At 37.6% G+C, this 21,904-nt stretch overlaps 1 protein-coding gene across 29 annotated transcripts in view; it reads right to left on the bottom strand.

Annotated features, from left to right (window-relative positions):
* The window catches only part of DLG2 (discs large MAGUK scaffold protein 2), a 2,097,061-nt gene that overhangs the window by 722,018 nt on the left and 1,353,139 nt on the right, over positions 1-21,904 (bottom strand). For all 29 annotated transcript variants that reach the window (XM_058690298.1, XM_058690294.1, XM_058690296.1 and 26 more), the window contains one exon: positions 2,684-2,737. In XM_058690298.1, the coding sequence (XP_058546281.1) occupies positions 2,684-2,737 (54 nt within the window). The remainder of the gene's footprint in view (positions 1-2,683; positions 2,738-21,904) is intronic.

Here is a 21,904-nt window from a genome sequence, read left to right as displayed (position 1 = left end):
GAGCCTGCTTGAGATTGTCTATCTCCCTCTCTCTCTCTCTCTGGCCCTCCCCTACTCTCTCTTTCTTTCTCTTTCTCAATATAAATAAATGAACTTTAAAAAAAAAGCATTATTTCACATACATAATTTCATTTCGTCCCCACAATCACCTCTGAGGTAGGTATTATAATTCCTGTCTTAAAGATAAATTTAGATCCAGAAAAATTAAATGACTTGCTGAACAACACATTGTCATGAAACACATTGGGATATTTTCACCACAGCAAACGGGTCAGCAACCCTCTCTAAAGATACTACTTAAGGAAGCTCAAAGAGGTTTTGCATTAAGTACAAAAAAGTTGAAGGTTAAAAAAAAAAGAGCCTTTGAAGAACTCAAATTTGTATACAAAGTTGATATTTAGGGAATAGAAAGCAATTTGATTAATGTGTTATATGTAGCTGATTTTACTAGCTAATTAGCTGTGATATCAGTCAAGTAGGTCTGCATAAAATCTTTAAATTCTGTCGATAAATTATTTGTACATGAGGGCATCTGACCATTCAGGCATGAGAATCCTAAGAGACAGCTTTGAAATAATACAGATCTACCAAAGAAAGCAGTCCTACTTACAAAATGAAGTCTCTGTGCTCCATGTCTACTTCAAAGCACTGTTCATCTGCCTTGCCTATGAATATAGCAAAGAATTTTTCTAGAGTAAAAACACAGAATTCCTTAAAATATACATGAATCTCTGTCCCAAAGCTATTGGGGCCTCTGTGACGAGTTGTCTTCCACCCAAATCCACGTGTAGCAGAGGAGAAAGCAAAGTTTTTCCCAAGCGGAGAGAAAACAAGTGAGAAAAGGTGGGAATATAAGAGGTTGTATGATAAGAGTTAAGTGAGATCTCGAACTCCTTACCCAGTCTATCTACATTCCTTCTTGGCTCTGCTCCTAACTGTGCAACCTTGAAAAAGTTACTTAATCTCTTTATGATTCAGTTTTTGGATCTGTAATATAAAGAAAGTAATAGAACCTATCTTACAGGGTTGTTTTAAGGATTGAGTTAATATTTGTGAAGTACTTAGTGTCAGGTATACAGTAATACTAATATAAATGTTTGATTAGTGAAGGAAGATGGGGAGAGTGAGAGAATAGTGGACACTATGTGTCTTTAATGTATTACTTTGCTTCCTACTAACAGGATCCTTGTCTTTCCAGAACTGGGGCTACTGATTCCTACCAGTAAGCTTTTAACCCCATTTCTTGTCTGACCCCAAATGACTCTTGTTCAGAAAGATTTAGGAAGCCCTAGCTCAGTAGTTCAGGTGAGTCAGCACTAAGTCAAGCTTGTTGTTATTCTTATCCTGACCCTGTGTCCCAGTTTCAGTCACTTGTTCCTGTAATCAAGTCCCAACCTTGTATTCCAATTCTAGCATTATGCTCCCCTGTGGCGGAGTCCTGCCTTGGAGGATCAGCTCAGGATCTCCAGTTCCTTTGAGGCAGAAGCCACCCAAAGGGTAGCCTCTTGACTACTGGCACACAGTGCATGAACTTTGGAAAATCAGTTGTCTATATTTAAAAATTCCAAACCTTTACATAAAAATTCAAATTCCCAACTTCTCTAGAAAAGTTAGATGATTTGGTAACACTTGGTCCCCATCTCTTTTTGGTACCAATCCACTGGAGCCAAGTGGCAGCTGCCCCCTTTGGAACACCATGTACTCTCGATTCCCTGCTGTCCCCATGCCTTTTCCTTCATTTATTTCTGGGAGTTACTTTGTCTTTGTAGGCATTTAAGGTTGGGTCTAAGAGTTAGAATAGCGATACTTACCAAGCATTTACATTGTGCCAGGTAATTTTTCAAGTGCTTCATGAGTTTTATTCATTTAATCAAAGACCAGGCATCTGTTCTTATCCAACCTCCCTGCAGTCCTTCTCCTTGCTTCAAATCCTCTGTCTGTACACACACCTGTGTTTGTCCCATCTTCCCCAATCACTACTGTCTATCCATTAGCTAGGGTCACACATAAAGCCTTGTCACACTTCCAAAATGTCAACTGTTCACCCACACTGTGGCCTGCTGCCACCCTCCAATCTCCCCTGCTGAGTCAAACTTTGTTGTTCAAGAATTTTGTCCATTATAGTGGTTGTACTTAATCCCAGGCTTTACCCATTTGTCTGATTCTAGTATCTATCTCATGCTCCAGGCTTTCATAAAACCATGCCTTTCATTATACATAGAAAGACTACACCCTTAAAAAATGTGTTCCAACTCTTTTTAGAAACCCAGCAAAATCCATCTAATATTTGATAGCTTACTTATGTTGTATGTGCTACCACAGAAATTTGATTTGATTATTCCTTTACTAAGAAACCCAAAGAAGTTTATCCATCTCTTCTATAAGCAATTCAGTATCTTTTCAGGGAACCACCCAGGAAACTAACAGTTTTTTTTAATACAATGGGCTTTTTTTTCCTTATGATAGGCCCTTATGTTTTGCAAAACAATGAATGAAAGAGAAAACTATTTGCATAACTAAGCTGAGATTTAGCAAATATCAAAACAGAACTCACAAAACTCTTTCTACACATTTCATAAGATTATCTGGACTGGGTAGAATTGAATATGTATTGAATTTTAAATTTAGCTCATTAAAATCTAACATAATTTTTAAAGAAAGTCTTAATAAAAATGTTACTTACATAAGGAATAGTGTCCAAAGTATCTGTGTTGACAATTATAGGAGCAGGGCTGGCCTAAAAAAGAGACACAAGAAAAAAAAAATTAAGTAACAGGTAGTCTATTCTGAGATAGGATCTGTTAAACTTATTTAACAGAGTTCAACAGTATTTCTTGAGAAACTGTAAAGGCACTATGTCAGGGTTTCAAGGGATAAATGAAATGTCTTAGAATTCCCTGAAACCACCTTCCTTCAAGTATTTGCTATATTGACTACATAATGAAATGAAGTAAGCAGTTAAATTGGTACTCATTTTCTCTTTAATTCTACCCAACAGTAGGAGGTGAGGATTTGAGCTGTGTATGAGGTAAGAATTTCTAATAAATTGGGTGAATAAAAATGTATAGCATTGCTTTATAAAATGGCTATACAAAATAAATTTAATTTCTCTCTCATGGAAGCAAATTTTTTTTTTAATTTTTTTTTTCAACGTTTTTTATTTTTATTTTTGGGACAGAGAGAGACAGAGCATGAACGGGGGAGGGGCAGAGAGAGAGGGAGACACAGAATCGGAAACAGGCTCCAGGCTCCGAGCCATCAGCCCAGAGCCCGACGCGGGGCTCGAACTCACGGACCGCGAGATCGTGACCTGGCTGAAGTCGGATGCTTAACCGACGGCGCCACCCAGGCGCCCCTCATGGAAGCAAAATTTAACGTAAAGCAATATTTGTAACCCTCCTCTTTAAATTGCCTTTTGAGAATATGTTGAAATAGAAAGATTCACTTATTGACATCTTATATGTATATTTACCTATTATATATTCTGTACCATATCTTTCATCATTTGTGCTTTTCTGATCATGTACCTTAGAAATCCTTAGCTAGAAAATTACAAATTAGTCAAAGGTGGCATAAAATCATTATGAGTATGCTAAACTTCCTTTTTTTAAAAAAATGTACAACCTGCAGTCATTCCCTTTAAAGCTGGGTAGGAATCTGTGTAACACTGATACAGAAGTGCTACAAGCCAAGTCATTAGAAAACGAGAGATTGCAATCTCTATTTGCATCAACCAATCTGACTTCATGAATATTGAGTAGATCTATCTTTATTTTCTAGTTTCTAGAATTTTCATAGCATCTTTTCCTTCATCCCTTGCAGGATCTTTAATCTCCTTCCCAAATTGCAGATTTCATTTAGATAGAAAAAATACTCTCATCATGGTAAATCCAGAGCTGTCCTATAAGACATGGTAGTCTTGGCAAGTGCTCAACTTTTGGGACATTTCATTAGCTGTGCCCTCTGGAGTTAACAGAGTTAACAGCTTTTAAATGTCAATCTGTTAATCAAATGATTAAAAAAATGGCAATCCAGCAGATTTTACAAAACACAATTCCATGTTTTAACATAACACACCAGGCATTGAAAACATGACCCTGGTCTATATGTGTCCATAGTGAGCCAACTAGATGTTCACAGTTTATTCATTAACTCCTAATAGCAAGTACCTTTAGGGTGAATAGGGGCTTTGGAGAAAGACAGTTTTCACAGCATCCCAACAAAACAAACAAACAGACCCTAAACACCTGCATACAAAAAGGCAGTGCTTATTAAGAGGCATGTCGTGGTGTAGGGAGAAGAACAAGAGGTTTGGACTTAGAGAACCTGGGCTCTCAAGTTTGGTTTAGCAACTTTCTGATTATACGTTTTGGGGCTGAGCAACTTTCTGATGGTGAGATCTGGAGGCAATTACACTAACTCCCTTTGTCTCATTTTCTTTCTCTGTAGAATGGGAATAGAAATAATCATCTTCTAAAAGAGTCATTTGAAGAATAAGTGAGATGATATATTTGAATGTGCTTTGTAAACTTACATTTCAGAATCAATATTAAATATTATTATTAGCATCCCTAAAGACAGACCACTGTAAGAATATATTATTGACTGGTTTGTGAATTGTTTACACCCCAGAGATTTCAAAGCCATGATAGTGGCTACAATCACACTAAAGAAAACTAAAGATTAGACCATGTGACTTACTATTTGTTAAATATATATTACTTGCCCAGGTATAAGAAAATGCACATATATCCTCATTTAATCTCCACAAAACCATAGTGATAAAGCATTATTATCACTATCCACATATTATAGATGAGAAAATGGAGGCTCAGGGAAAATAAGAGCTGAGATTTAATACTGGCCTTTCTGACCTCAAAATCCATTTTTTTTCCACACTAAGTTGCTCCATGATCTGATATCTAGGTGGCTCAGTTGCAAGAGTCCTGCAGTGATTGCAGATCTCGAGGTAGAGCAGCATAGAAGATTCTGGCAAACCAAAGACCACCCTGGAGGCAAGAGCTGTCTTAAGTCTTACATATCAGATGTTGAAAGCAATCTGGTGATGCCTGAATGGTTACTGTTGTTGTCTTCCTCTTCTGTTTTTTAGTTTTTACTTCCTCTCTTCTATACTTTCTAATTGGTTCCCAGGACTCTTCTAAAACATTTGTGCCTTGCCCCCTTGACCAGACTGAAAGCTTTCCAAGTATTACACCCAAGACTTATATTTAGTACAATTTGATCAATAAATATGTATTGGTTTGATTCAACCCATCTTACTTTTGTTTTTCCTCTTACAGATTATATTAACATGATCTAGGAATAAATTTTGTATGCAAGCCCATTTCCTTTATGATGTCATTTATCCCTTTCATATGTTTATGCTGCTATTTTCCTTTTCATATACATAAATTCAGGTTTTCTAATCAGACTCTGTTTAAAAAATGACAAGGATTGAATATTTTCCTAGAATTCTTCACAGCACTTGGTTACACCAAAGGAGCTCAGCAACAACTTAGGAATTATTGGCTAAATGTTGATATAAAGTATAGGTGAGGGTATAAAGGAAAATAATAGCTCTTTGTAAGCTCGTAAACTCAGGAGAGCATTTCTAGGATAACTCCAAAATCCCATGTTACCAACAAAACTGTGACTACTTTTCCAGATTATCCACTGTCACTATCTTTCCTTAATCAGTCCCTATTGCTTAACTATCCAGCTTTTATGAAATATTGATTATTTCATAACTGTAAGCTGTAAAGGTTGTGAAGTATAATCTATGTTATGTGGAAAGCTCCTTATTGAGTAAAAAAGATTCAGAAGCCCCCATTAATGCCTGCATCTTTTAATGTCATTAAAAATGCATGAATGAACAAAATGTATAGATTGTTTGAACATACACATACAGCACATACATCTGACATTGACAAATCCCAGGCGTGAATGCCAAGATGTCATGGTTGGCTGTTCTGTATCCCACTGCTGCTATATCTGGCTCTCTGAAGATCAGATCTCCCATTTCTTTGTTCCAGGACCCTCATGACCCTCCCCAGACTGTTTTCACAGAAGCTTCTTGAAGGTACTCAATGATACACATCAGCAGAGAATAAAAATCCCAAGTGGTGACAGAGTATAGTTGAATTCTAAGTATGGCCCATGAGTGTGCTTCTGTCACCAGTTGTGAATTTCAGATCTCCCCATGGCTCATCCTGGCTTCTGTTTCTTTTCTCGCTTTTGAAATCATGTGAGTCCATGCCTAGTTTGATCAGGTCTGGTTTTAGATTCTTAAAACCAGTTCCCTAGTTGCTTTGATGGTTCCTACTAAGCTTTACCTCCACAATTCTTACTGCCCTGATGTACACATAGTCTCTTTAATTGGGTATTGGGTATTCTCTTTAATTGAACTCCTAAATCAAACTGGTGACTTAGCAGATTCCAGTGTCCAACTTCAATATGCTGATTTCCATTAAATGGAAAGAAATTTTTAACAAATATGAAAAAATCATTTTTAATTTATTTTTATTATTTATTTATTTATTTATTTTTACTTTTAGCAAGAGAGATAAATAACCAGGGAGAGGGAATGAGAGAGAGAGAGAGAGAGAGAGAGAGAGAGAGAGAGAGAGAGAATCTTTTTTTTTTTTTTAATTTAATTTTTTTTTTAACGTTTATTTATTTTTGAGACAGAGAGAGACAAAGCATGAATGGGGGAGGGTCAGAGAGAGGGAGACACAGAATCTGAAACAGGCTCCAGGCTCTGAGCTGTCAGCACAGAGCCCGACGCGGGGCTCGAACTCACGGACCGCGAGATCATGACCTGAGCCGAAGTCGGCCGCTTAACCGACTGAGCCACCCAGGCGCCCCAGAGACAGAGAATCTTAAGCAGGTTCCATGCTCAGCACAGAGCTGGGTGTGGGGCTCGATCCCACAACCCTGGGATCATGACCTGAACAGAAATCAAGAGTCCGATGCTCAGCTGACTGAGCCACCAGGTGCCCCTGAAAAAAAATCTTTTAATGAGAAGTTTCAAGGCTTGTCTTTATATAAATATAGCCAAGGATTTTTGAAACTATAAAGGCTTAAGAAACCAATCTCTCTTAGGTGACCCAAACTATGAGATATACATGGTTTGCATTTTATATTACATTCTTTATATGTGGAGAAAGCTAGTTTACAGCAAGAAGGAAGTATAAAGTTAATTGTAGAAAAGCGAAAAGCAAACAGAGAGAATACTGAAAAATTGAAGTTGTTAGATCAAGTTATTCATGAATTCCTGCCACTTTCCTCTTTGAGCTCCATAGGATACCCAAATACCTTTACATTACATCAATAACTTTGTTCATCCCAGTAAAAGATAAACCACTGCTCTTTGCCACAAAGAAAACAGTGACATAGATTTACTAAAGATCTGCAATTGCCCCTGAGCATCATCATTACCTGAAATCTTATGGGACCATGACCAAGCCACAGCCAGATCTTCGGTGTATTAACACTGGGGTGGGTAAGAAGAAAGTCAAGCATTTATATAGCACTTATTTATATAATTAACTTATTTAATCTTCACATAACCCAATGAGTCAAGTACCATTATTCTCTATTCACAAGTGAGGAAGTAGAGTTTCAGTAATTTTCCCAAAGTCAGACATAGGGTAAATATACCATCTTCAAACCTAGACAGTCTAGCTCAGAATCCATACTCTTGACAATTATACTCTACTGTCTCTCAGAACGGAATTGTAATTTACAAGAACTCTTTGGATTCTAACTACCGTTGCTTACTAACAGGTCAGAGGCCAGCTCAAAGCAAATTTAGATATATACACCTTGATCCTGGCTGGTGGCAGAGGCTTCCCTTCCTCACTCTGGCCCAGTTACAGGGGTCCAGATATATCATGTGAACAGGCCTGCAGGAGGCATGGCTTAGGAGAAGGTAGTGTCAGTCTAATGGCAGAATTCTAGCAAGCTGCTTGCCTTGTTTATCACTGCAAAGATTCAATGCTTTTGGGGGCTGCTCTCCCAGCCAATCTAGTGAAAACCAAAGGTGATTTGAATGTTAACGTTAGTTTGGGAAGATATAGTCAGGCATAGCCAGGCTGACTAAGTCTGGATGTTTTAAGTAAGCTCCAAGGAAAATTTCTGGTAAATGACTGATTAAAGACATATTGATGGCTGTGTGAGAGAGAAACAAAATAAAAGAAACACACCCACTTTAGAATTACAAAACTTTACAGCTGGGACCTTAAGGATCATTTAATTCTATCCTTTCACTCTATAAATATGGAAATGGACACATGGCCTAGTGGCATGTCCCAGATCTCACAATTATTTAGTATGGAAACTAAAGACAGGGTAACAACAGCAATAACAAGAATAAACTGTTAAGCATTTATTAAATGCCTATTATGTTCCAGGGGCTGTGGTAAATACTTAAGATGCATCTATGTATTTACTCCTCAAAATGTTTTAAGGAAAACATCACTGTTCCCATTTATTTTTTAATTATTTTTTAAATGTTCATTTATTTTTGAAGCATCTTTTTAATGTTTATTCATTTTTCAGAGAGAGAGAGAGAGAGAAGAGAGAGAGAGAGAGAGAGAGAGAGAGAAAGAAAGAAAGAAAGAAAGAAAGAAAGAAAGAAAGAAAGAAAGAGAGAGAGAGAGAGAGAAAGAAAGAAAGAAAGAAAGAAAGAAAGAAAGAAAGAAAGAAAGAAAGAAAGAAAGAAAGAAAGAAAGAAAGGAAGGAGAGAGAGAGAGACGGTGTGAGTGGGGGAAGAACAGAGAGAGGGAGACACAGAATCCCAAGCAGGCTACAGGCTCTGAGCTGTCATCAGAGAGCCCAATGCAGGGTTCAAATTCATGAGCTGTGAGATCATGACCTGAGCCAAAGTTAGACACCTAATTGACTCAGCACCCCCAGGCACCCCATTAAATGTTCATTTATTTTTGAGAGAGAGAGAAAGAGAGGTGGGGGTAGAGAGAGAGGGAGATAACAGTCAGCATAGAGCTTGATGCAGGGCTCAGACCTGATGATGACCTGAGCCAAAGTCAGACACTGCTCAACCAGCTGAGCCACCCAGCATCCCCTCATTGTTCCCATTTAAAGGAAAGAAGGAGGGAAGGAAGGAAAAAAAGGGGGGGGAGAAAGGAAGGAAGGAAGGAAGGAAGGAAGGAAGGAAGGAAGGAAGGAAGGAAGGAAGGAAGGAAGGAAGAAAGGCAGGCAAGCAGGCAGGCTCAAAGTGGCTAAGTTACCTGTCTAAGGCCTCAAACCTAAAAGGACTACAACCAGGTTTCAGACCCATGTCTTTATAGCCCCAGAACTCATGCTGATAACCACTAACATTTCCTGATCCCCTCTACTGAATTTTTCCAGGCTACATATTGAAAATTCAGTTATTTTCTGCCTTGTATGTTGCTAGTCACTCCTTCACTGTCTGAAGAGAAATTTCTCACTGTACTGACTCAGATTCAATTCCCCAATTCTCAGAGGGCTTCTAAGTCCCTTAATCTCTTTTAAACCCCCACTTAAAAAAAATGGGACAACGCTATTTTCCAGTTAACCTATTTCCCAAGAAGTTAGCTGAAGAAATAATGCATGTTAAGTGAAAAGAGAGGAACTCTATAGATGTAAGTTTATATTATTTATTAGTGTGGTTATTTTTTGCTTTCCTGAATTTTCTTCTCCTTTTCTATTTCCTTTCCACAAGACAAGCCAGGGGCATGCAGTTTAATCCAGTATAGCTTTGAATCATCGCCAATAGTAGTACCAATAGTATCAGGTCTGTACTCTGGCTTGCCCTTACCCTCCAGTGACATACATGCATATATATGTGTGTGTATGTGTATGTGTGTGTGTACACACACACACACATACACACACACACACACAAGTGAGGACACTGAGGCAATATCACGAGGGTGGGTAACTGAACAGTATGAGGGCCTGAGGCGTAGTTAGGCAAGGCTTAACTTGGAGGTTAATGACTATGGCAGGGTATCTCCGGGAGCAACCTTGGAGGAAGTAAAAAACCTTGGCCCCTCTGCCTAACACTTTACAAAATGCAGAGATGGCTACCTACCTAGCTTACCATCAGCCTAGCTCAGAATATTGGAAAAAAAAAATGGCGGACTCATGTTTGGCCTGAATTCAGTTTAACTCTGCTTTCCTGAACTCTCTTAATAATAAAAATAATATTATCCTTACTTCACCGAAAACTGAGGCACAGAGGTGTTAACTAACTTGCCCAAGGTCATTCAGCTGGTGATAGCAAGGCCAAGAATCAAATCTGAAAGTCCGGCTCCTATGTGGGTAATTCTTAACAACTTCAAAACATGTGCTTCTGTTCCCTGTTAAAATTTGATAAGTCTCCAGAAGTCTGTTCTAGTTAACACAACTTCCCTCACTGATCCTTGAAAATTCACCATTAGTCTTTCATCCCTTTGGATTGAAGTGTTAACATGCCTGCTCCATCCTCCTTTAAAATACAAGGTAGTGTAATACTCTGCAGAAAACAGATGATATCCTAACGACCTCAGTTAAGCTGAGTTATGTGCTTCCAACTCTAGTACAGAAAAGCTGGGGTAGCCTGCAGAATGACACAGAGTGGAGATCTCAGAACCAAAGAGACTTTTCTTTATGTTTTCTCTAGAATTAAGTACACTTGGGATAAGAGATAAAACTTGCTTGAACTACTAATTATGAGGACTCTAAATTCCCATGCAGCAACCCAGCCACATATCTCTCATATCTCTTTGCACTTAGTATAAAAGGCAAAAATAAATGACTCACCAAAACTTCATATCATCACTGAAACTCAAATGGATAATTATACTGGCCACTAATACCATGCTTTATCATTTATAGAGTATATTTATATACATTAGATCATTTAATTTCCACAGAAAGAAGGAAGGGAACTAACACTGACTGAGCAAATAACCATTGTGTGGCAGGCGAACATGATAAGCTTTTTATCTGTGTTTTCTTGTGTACTCCTCACAGAACCCAGAGGGACTGGTAGAATTTTCCTTTGTTTATAGTTAAGTAAACTGAGGTGTAGGGTGATTCACTGAAATTCCCAACATCAGACAGCTAGAGGGGAGCAAAGCTGGAATTCAAACCCAGGTCCTTTGACTCCAAATCTTTTGCTTTTGTACATTAGTCCATGATGCCACAAATCCCATGGGCTCACAGTGAGCATTTACAAAACTAACTGCTTTATTTATATAAATGCTCTCTGGAGATTGCATGAAAAATGGAGTCATTAGCTCAGATCTCAAATGTGGTTTAGTCAATGTGCCCCATGCCATATAACCATACATACTTAATTCACTGATTCACTCCATGTGGTGCTATTCCTGGAAAGATCCATGTGGATACCATCTGCTCCTTTTTGCTAAGCTACCAAAGAGCTATAGTCTTAGCAGCACAGTTATATTTTCAACACATAGATACCAGAATTCTAAGCAAGCTGTTAATCTGGTTCATCAGGCTAAGGTGGGGTTAATTTCTTCTGTAGCACATGGATCAAGGTCTTGCATACAGTAGGTGATCAATAAATGGATACTATTTACTCCCTTCCCTCTCCTTTCTTTCCATCAAGCCAAGATTCTCACTACTTCAAGCACACACCTTGCTTAGGTCTACCATAAGATACTGTTTACATTTCTTCCTTCTCTTATGTCATGAATCAATCATGGTCCCCTCTCTTATTTATCTAACCAAATTATATCTATCCTTCAAGGACAGTCTAAAGCCCCCTAGACTTTCTATGAAAGTTTCCTCAATCTTGACTGCAGGTTTCAATCTATCTCCATTCTGCCCCCACCCCCATTTTAAAGCATTCATTAGTTGTTACTTCAGTTTACACTGAATTATAAATGTTAAAGGAATTATGTGAAAGCACTAAACCCTGACATTCTTTTTTTTTAATGTTTTATTTATTTTTAAGAGAGAGAGAGAGAATGTGAGAGGGGTAGGGTCAGTGATAGAGGAGGACAGAAAATCCAAAGTGGGCTCTGCGCTGACAGCAGCAAGTTGGATTTGGGGCTCAAACTCATAAACCATGAGAGCATGACTTGAGCCAGAGCTGAACGCTCACCAAACTGAGCCACCCAGGCGCCCCTAAACCTGATGTTCTTAATGAATATTAAGATGAGATATTTTCATCTCCTTGTTGAAACTGCAATTGTTTTGAGGAAAGGACTCTTATTTCATTTCTTTACCAGCCTCTTCCACCTACATTCCCATCAATGTTTTATATACAATATACTCAAAGATGTTTGTTAATGGGCATTTAGACCTTTGAAACTAGAGTTGCAGTAACAAGAGACAGGACTCATGAGAAACCCTGAGGTAACAGATTATGTAATATGGGTGGAAAGGGGTAACTGCACAATGCCCACTGGTGACTACTCTTGTACCACACTGATGGTGTGGATATGAGCATCTGGAACTTGTCATGCTATAGACTATGTTTTTCAGAAGCACAATATGTAAATTAAGGAAAGTAATAAACAGAAAGACTCTTCTATACCTAACATATGCTGGTCATTTATATTCATTCTTTTCTAATGCTCATAACACACCTATGAGTTACATACTATAATTATGCTCATTATACAGATAAAGAAAGTGAGGCATGGGTGTGTAATGCAATGCATTCAAGGTCACTAGACTAATAGCTAGTGGAGCCAAGACTCATTCTTCTTTTTCTTTTAATTTTAAGTCTTAATTTTAATTCCAGTTAGTTAACATACAGTCATACAGTGTTATATAGTAATTCAACAATTCCACACATACAATTCTCTGTGCTCATCATGACAAGCGCACTTGTGAATCCCCATCACCTATTTCACCTTACCTCCACTCCCCTCCCCTCTGGTGACCATCAATTTGTTCACTATAATTAGTAGCATCTGTTGGGGTACCTGGGGGCTTAGTCAGTTAAGCATCTGACTCTTGATTTTGGCTTCAGGTCCTGATCTCACAATCTTCAAGATCAAGCCCCTTGTCAGGCTCTGTGTTGATAACTCAGAGTCCACTTGAGATTCTCTCTCTCCCTCTGTCTCTGCCCCTCCCCAACTTGCACACATACACACTCTCTCTCTTTCTCAAAATAAAAATAATAAACTTTAAAAAAGAGCCCATTTCTTGCTTTGTCCCTATCTCTCTTTTTTCCCCTTTGCTTGCTTGTTTTGTTCCTTAAATTCCACATACAAGTGAAATCATATGATATTTGTCTTTGACTTATTTTGCTTAGCATTATACTTTTAGTTCCATCCATGCTATTGCAAATGGCAAGATTCCATTCTTTTTTATGGCTTAATAATATAGCTGGTATATATATGCCATATCTTCTTTTTCTATTCATCAATTGATGGATACTTAGGCTGCCTCCATATATTGACTATTGTAAATAATGCCACTATTAACATAGGGGTGCATGTATCCCTTTGAATTAGTGTTCCAGTATTCTTTGTGTTAAGGTCCAGTAGGGCAATTGTTGGATCATAAGGTAGTTCTATTTTTAACTTTTTGAGGAACCTCCATACTATCTTCCACAGTGGCTGCACCAGTTCACATTCTCACCAACAGTGTATGAGTATTCCTTTTTCTCCACATTCCCATCAACACCTCTTGTTTCTTGTGTTCTTGATTCTAGCCATTCTGACAAGTGTGAGGTGATACTTCATTGTAGTTTTAATTTGTATTTCTCTGATGATAAGTGATGATAAACATCTTTTCATGTGTCTGTTAGCTATCTGGATATTTTCTTTGGAGAAATGACTGTTCATGTCTTCTGACCATTTTTAATTGGATTATTTGTTTGGAGGGGTGTTGAGTTGTATCAGTTCCTCATATATTTTGGATAGTAATCCTTTATCAGATACATCATTTGCAAATATCTTCTCTTACCCTGTAGGTTGCCTTTTAGTTTTGTTGATTGTTTCCTTTCCTGTGCAGAAGCTTTTTATTTTGCTGTAGTCCCATTAGTTCATTTTTGCCTTTGTCTCCCTTGCCTCCAGAGACATACTACAAAGAAGTTGCTATGGCTGATGTCAAAGATGTTACTGCCTGTGCTCTCTTCTAGGATTTTTATGATTTAAGGTCTCACATTTATGTCTTTAATTCATTTTAAATTGATTTTTGTGTATGGTGTAAGAGAGTGGTCCATTTTTTCCAAAAGGTCACTCTTCTTGACTCCAAATCCATGTGTTTGTTGTAATGCCACTCTGTGTTGAGTAAGGAAGGTGGTACTGGAAGTGTTTCATGCTCTAACTTATATCCAACTGTACATTTCAGAAGTTGGAAAGGCAGAAGGAAGCATAGGATTTGATGAAAAGCTAAACACTCAAAGATCATGAAAAAAACAAAAAGGCATTCCAAGAATTTGCTAAATTTTTCAGATGAATATGAAGATCTAGTTCAAAAGATTCACCCAAGGAGTTCCTGGGTGGCTCAGACAGTTAAGCATACAGCTCTTGATTTCGGTTCAGGTCATGATCTCACAGTTTGTGGGTTCGTGACCTGTGTCAGGCTCTGCGTTGACAGCATGGAGATTTTTCTCTCTGCACTCTCCCTCTCTCTCTCAAAATAAATAAACTTAAAAAAAATATTCACCCAAACTAAACATTCACTTGAAGTCTCATGTTTCATCTTAGAAAAGTTCATGTAGTTTTAATATTTTACTTCATAACTCTCTATTTTTTAAATATAAGAATGTGAAGCAAAGAAGTATCACCAAAGTCTTTCTTCTATCCTTGCCTTTCTCTATTTTCTAAACACCAAGTTAGATTTTTGTTTGTTTTAGAGGAAATGTTAGAGAGAGAGAGAGAGGAGATATGAGTTTGGTTTACTGTTTTACCGTTAGTAATCTATAATGTGCTCATGTCCATGTTAGATTGGAAGATATTTCAATACTTGCCTCTGAAACAGGGCACTTGGGTTGTGTTGCAGAAAGAACACAGTAGACACACCTTAGTTCAATTTCTCTTATTTTCAATTCTGATAACATCTATAAGTCTATCAATTTCCCCTTTACTTATTTTGTCTTCAAAATTAATATTATATTTGGAATAATTTTCATTGGGGAAAAACACAGAGAAAGAATAGATTTTTAAAAAAGAAGTGAATGGGGACTAGAAAAATAGAAGCTGGCTAACTAATGCTAGCGTTTTCTGATGCCAAAGAATATATTCTGCAGATGCGTTTGTATATTGTCATCGACCAGGCAATGAACTCTTTGTTCCACAGCAAAAGCCTATAAATCTCTAGGTCTAAAATGCCAACCAGTTCCTAGCCCCACAGCTGTCCTAGCTTCCCAGAGTGGCAATGGCTATGTCACTCTTGGTTTCTCAGTTTTCCTATGGCTCCCTCACCCCCAGTTATTCTGTAAAGCAAGGGTTCTGCTTGCCAGTTTACCTCCTTCTGGGATCTGGATAATGCTACAGTTGTTTCAGAGTGAACATGGAGGAATGTTATCTGGTAATGTGGGCTAGAGGAGAGAGAGGGAAACAGAGAGAAAAATAAAAGTAAGAGAAATAAGGCATAGAGCAGGTTGTTTTATGGTGTATGAGGACTCTGTCACCAAGTGGAGAATAAAATGGTGGTTCCCAGGCTGACTCTCCTCTTTACTCCCAGACCACTTTATCCATGAAACTGTAAACTAAGACACTCTAGAACTTCATTTGTTTTATAAAAGGTTTCCTTAACCAACTGAAAAGGTAATGGTAACTTCCTTATGAATATAATGTTTACAACCTTGCAATTTATGACCCCCTCCTTGCCCACTCTAACTCAACAAAAACATTTGCATGGTATGTTTTTAAGTTATAGGATGAGCATCTGCTAGTCTTGTACTTGGAGTCAGCAGATGAGGTGCCTAGGGCTGTTGTGTCACTGTAGAACTTGGTCAGGTCACTTAACTCTTTAAATTATGTCTAAGGTTATATCCAGCTATAAATAAGGATTGGATAATTCCTGATTTTAATATTAACCTAACTTTGAATATCAAAAGAAGAGTAATAAAAGCAGTTTAGGGTTTGGGTCATCTGACTGAGATTTAAGAACTTTCCTCTCACCTATATTATGATTTTAGCCAATTCATTTAACCTCTCTCAAATGTTCTAATCATATATAAATGGAGATTATAACTTATTATTTATCTACCTAATGTGTTTCTTTGAGAAGAAAATGTGATCATATATAAAAACCCTATGCAATTTGTAAAAGGATTTATTAAGAACATATTAAAACTCAGCAACATTAATAATGGCAACCCTGCTTTGATTAGACATTGTGCTAAGGGTTTAACTCACATTATCTCATTTGAACCACAAAAAAGCTTTAAAAGATCTGTATAATATCTAATTTTACAGAGGATGAATCTGAGGTCAAAAGTTAAGCCAGGACTCCAAACCTAGGTTTTTCAAAGTAGCTAAGAGTCTGAATTTCAACAAAAGTGCACTAGATTGAGCTTCTAGTCCTGCTAGGTTAGGTCTTACTGCTTAGTCACTTCTGATTCCAGCCATTTCAACTCTTTCACTTTTAACTTCCTTATAAATAATATGGAGATGTTAACATCTGTCTTGCCTACCTTGCTAAGGTATAAAGACCAAGAATATAATTTGCAATGCTTTGAAAATTACAACAAGATAGAGCAATACAAGGAAGATAGTAGTAGCAGAGTAACAGGAGTTTCAGCAGCAACAAGAGTAAAAGCAGTATATTTTCAAGATAAAAATTAGTAACTCCTTTGTTGTTAAGCATCTCCCTGCTAAGTAAAAATATCTAAATGAAGTTTAAAGAAGTACAACATATTTAGTATTAGGTCATTAAAGTTTTCAAGAATTCGATATGTTTGTGTTTTAATTTTGTTTTGCTACTTGGAGGAGGACTGCTATTATTAGCTCTGAACAAATGCCTAGTTTTCTATTCTGTAACCAAAATGTTTTGGGTCCTATTTTTGCAATTTCTGGAGTGGGTGAGGAAAGTGGGAGTGGCAGAGGATGGGCTTTACACTGTTGTACAGTAACATATATCTGCACTGATACTCATTGTGATAAATCCACATAAACATTTTACAATCAGCAACAATGGGATAATGAGAAAGCATCCTGTACCTGGCATTACTTTTTCATGAACTCAAAATGCCTATGCACAGGAATCACAAGGCCAGCAGTCAAAGAAAATGCAAACAGCATAAAAGAGGAGGATAAAAAGATAGCAAGTTCTTGCCTTTTGTTCAAAAACAAAAGTGGCTATTCTATTCCATTTTACCAGAAATCTGCAAATGTTCATGCAGTCCCAGGTTGTTGCAATTATCCAGGTCACTTCTGATATAGTTATTTTCCCTCCCTTAGGTTGAATATCTCTATAGATTAAGTTTCATCTTTGTTCCTTTACTAATAGGAATTCCATTAATAGCCTTGTTCACATTCTTCAGGAGGAAATAGACTAAAAACTGGGGTATTACTAGACAGAAATGTGAAGTGAGGCTAAGAGGAATGAAATAGAGAAATGAATCCGACATGATTGAGGATGATGAGTCAAGCAATATTTAGAATCCAGAAAGGACAAAACACACTTGGAACACCATGAACTAGGACTGAAACTCATCATTGAGCAAATCCTATTTAGATCTGACCTAAGCTTATGATGGCTCAAAGTCAACATCCAGGGACCAGAGGCAAGGTCTGTAGAAGTGATACTGGAACCAAAAAGATAGGCTTTGAGGAGGTATTTCAGACAAGAAGGATTATTCTATCATTATTATCCCATTGCTGCTAGGTTCTCACATTTTAAGTATTAATAAGCGCTTACAGATTTATTTAACAAACATCATAGTTAAGGCACTGTACTTGGAGCTGCAGAAAGTAGGAAGAAGAAGCACATGGTTTTGCTCTATAAGGAGTTTGTGGTGTCATGTAAAAATAAGAGAAATCCCTCAAATTTCTGTAATACGAAGCCGAACAATATCACAAGAGAAATAGGAGCAAAGTACCATGGTGGGTGAGGCCTTAGGTTGAGAAGGCCTGGGTTCTCTCCTAGTCTTACCACCTATAGGATCTTAAACAAGATACCTGACCCCACTGATCTAAAATGGAGGTGATAATATTAGGATCATTTCATGTTGGTATTGTGATGATTAAATAAGAAAGAACAGATTAAATCAGTGTATGAGTACATTCTCTACTCTTACTTTTCTTCAGGGAGTGTATTATGAGGGTTGAAATAATAAGGGAGAAGGCATATAATCCGGTTATAAGATGTGAGAGAAGTCTTGTGGAAGGTCATGTAAGTTAAGTCTTGAATGATGGACCTTCACCTTTCAAGCCCAGTGTACTCAGATGATTTGCTCGCCTTCCCTCCAGTTCTTGTCCTGTCCTTTCTTGTACGGCTGGATCCTGTCCCTGGAACACTAACCACTAACTGGCCCCTGTCTTAGCTAAGGTTCTTTGGTTGCAGGGAATAGAAAGCCACGTACAGTAGCTTAAGCAAAATCTTAACTATTAGGTTGAAAGGGCAGGAAGCACAGCAGGTTAGCCATCTGATGAACAGGAACTAAGAACTGGGAATTCTGAGGGACCCAGGAAGCCACAGGCAAGTCTCTACCAGCTTCTCTCTGTTCTTGTCAGGCTCATCTCTTTCAGCATCTTTCTTAGGGGCCATATGGTTTCTCATCTCCTTTTCTCTTTCTATCTTTGTTTCATTCTATTATACCTGTGCATAAGCTTTCTCTGCTTCTCTAGGCACATGTTCTCACTTGCAGGCACAGACAGGTGTTAACCTGTAGTCTAGGCCACAGGTAGCAGGGGTAATGAAGCCAGGTGTCTGAAAGTTATCTCTTTTTCCACTGGAGATTCTCTTCAGACTCCAGGGCCTTAGTATGAGCCTGACTTAATCACTGATTCTTTTCTGATTGACTTGAAGGATTCCTGACTTTAAACAAATGACCCAACTCTTACCCTTTTTGTTTCTGACCTTGCTGTCACTGATGCTCAAAGAGGAAGATTAGGGCTTGGGAAAGTTGATAACTATCCCTCACTTCATACTGCTTTTTTATGCCTTGGGGCCTTTGTACCTACTGTTTCATCCTTTCTTATCTCCTTCTCTTGTTTTAAAACCATCTCAAGACCTCTCTCTTCTTTGCAATCATCCTTCATCTTTCCCCTCCATTCCAGGCAAATGGATCACTCCCACCTTCCTACATCTACTGTGGTCTGTACATCCCTAGATTGCTGCTTCTACTGCAACTGTTTTAGTCTCAGTGGTTTTCTCCTTATTCTAGTGAACCCATTACGAAAATTAGTTCTGGAGCCACATAACTAGTTTAAAGGTCTGGTCTTTCTATTCACTAGCTATGTGATTATGGGAAAGTCACTTAATAGCTGTAAACTTTGTAAAATGGAGAGGATAGTGCCCATATCAGAGAGCTGTTGACAGAATTTAGTGAAATAATATGTGGCGTGCTTAGAACAGTACCCAACATAAAAGAGGTACTCAATACATATGGTCACTTTTACACTACAAGTACCAATCTCAGGTACCATGTGTCAGACAGGACATACTAATTGTTTGCTAGGGAAATTAACATGTATATTAAGACTATGATATGCTTGGGAAAGAATATTTTATTCCATTTGCCTTATATGTAGAGGCTTTGAAAAAATATCTGCAGTTGCTATACTGGTAATAGTTGTGTATCTGTGTGCACATATGTGCAATACTCAATTGCAAGTGTGAGAAATGCTATGAACCACACAGGATAGCATTAAAGTGTACAATACAGATATACACATAATTGTTTATTTCATGTTTATCTCCTCCCCTAAGAATGTAAGTGCCTCAGGGCAGACTTAAGCTTGTCCTATTTATTGCTATATGCTCAGCCCTATTACATAATTTTCCGATAAGGTAGTTAATAAATATTGGTTGAATGAATGATCAGGTGAAAAAATGAACCATGTTTATGCAATTAGTAAGTGCTTTTATTGTTCCCTCCACTTCAATGTCCTCTTCCTCCATCATCACTGCATGTCAATATTCTACTTAACCTTCAAAATCTAGCTGATACCCTTCTGTGAAACTTGCCCCTTTCCTTAATTCTTAGGGTAATTCATGGGTACTTAGGACACTCAACACTTAGTATCCGGTGTTAGAATCATCTGTGTATCCATTTGAAAATATTTCTCATGAGCAAAATTCCATGTAGGTTTCATCAGGGTTCTCCTAATTGAATCATCTCAGCATCTCTCCCACTGCTTGGTAAGCTGCATGACATTCACATTAGACAAAATTCAAACCTGGTGACTAGTAGTAGAAAGAAAATCAACTTTGTACATTGCAGTAAGAAACAGTGGGGCACCTTTTGGGCAAGGGATAATGAAGTGTCTCTTCCAAAGTGACTGGGTGTCATAAAAGTTAAAGTGCACACTTAGGTCTTTATCCTGTGCCTAGGACCATGACGAAACATAGGATCTCAATAAAATATGAGTGAAGTGAATGAACTAATAGTGAATGGAAACACAGGTCAGTCTCTATGAAAAGAACTACTAATCATGGGACTGTTTTTACAAGCATAGCCATTCACTTGAATAACGAAACAGCAAAACCTTGATTTGCCTGAACCCCAAAGATACTGAATGTCTATAAAGATGCACTTATAGTTCCAATGATGGAACCAATTTATGGGACTCAAAAGAGAGCTTTTTATCCTTCAGCCATCTAATAAATACTTACAACTTACATTGACTGGCACTTATGCTAAAGATACAGGGAGTTCTGTGTTGCTGTTTTATACCCAGGGTTCTTGGGTCAAGTAAAGAATTCACCTGAGATTCCAGATTTGATCTCTACCTCACCATTACAAGGCATGATCTATTACGTGAGACCAAAAAGTTGAGCTTTGAAAAACTTCATAGGTTGGCTTCCCTGTTTGTGTAGTCCATTTGGGACAGTTACACTATCCAGGTATCAGCTGCTTTAGGTTTCTTTCACTAAGATAAACTTTAGGCTGAATGGGCAGATTCTCTGGGGTTGATTATATTATAACTTGAGGCTGTATGTCAGGTTTATTATTAGTTCATAGAAGTGCAGTGACTGAAAAACTCTTTGCTTTCCATAGCTTATTGTGTCTCTGAGAAATTGTACAGACATTCTAGGTAGCTCTGAACTCTAATGATGTGCTAGAAATACACATTTATAGGACATAGGACACGTACAAACAACATTTACCTGCAAGTGAAACACCAGGTCAGGTTTCCTAAGATAGCTATATAGTATGTGCCTATATTTCCTATACATTATTCATTTCCAGTATTTTATTTTAAAAGAAAACCAGGTTTATTTTAAAGGAGGTAATTGATTAAATCAATATAGGTTGTCATTTGCTGAATAGGTTTAAAACATCATGGCCAACATAGGTATTTTTAGAATTTATTTGTATATTCCAAATAATGAAGGGCCAGAATGCCATATATCCATGTATGTACATGTGTGTGTAAATATGTGTGTATCTTTGTATGTATGAAATACATTATTACTGTGCTTAAACAGTGCATAAAGTATGAAATAAATAAAGACCTTTTTCTGAGATCTAAATTACATGTTCTGATAAAAAATTGAGGCTCAATTTAAACAGATTTACCTCCAGCTTATAGTAATATTTTAATAGCCATGTTTTCTAAAAGTAATCCTCATAAAATTATGATATAATGATATATTTAATGTAAGACTTGGAAAAAATTGAGAATATTTGAGAGATTGGCAAATTCTTAATGTCTTCTAAAAGGACTTAGAAGACTCAAAATGAAGCTAACCTGAAAAAAAAAAAAACCTGGAGATTTCTGTGTATGGTGCAGTGGAGGGAATTGGGAACAGACACTAGAATGGAAGAAAGAGTGGC

The sequence above is a fragment of the Neofelis nebulosa genome, chromosome 10 (assembly GCF_028018385.1).
Source record: "Neofelis nebulosa isolate mNeoNeb1 chromosome 10, mNeoNeb1.pri, whole genome shotgun sequence".
NCBI classification, from domain to species: domain Eukaryota; kingdom Metazoa; phylum Chordata; class Mammalia; order Carnivora; family Felidae; genus Neofelis; species Neofelis nebulosa.
This window is presented reverse-complemented; position numbering and strand designations above follow the sequence as displayed.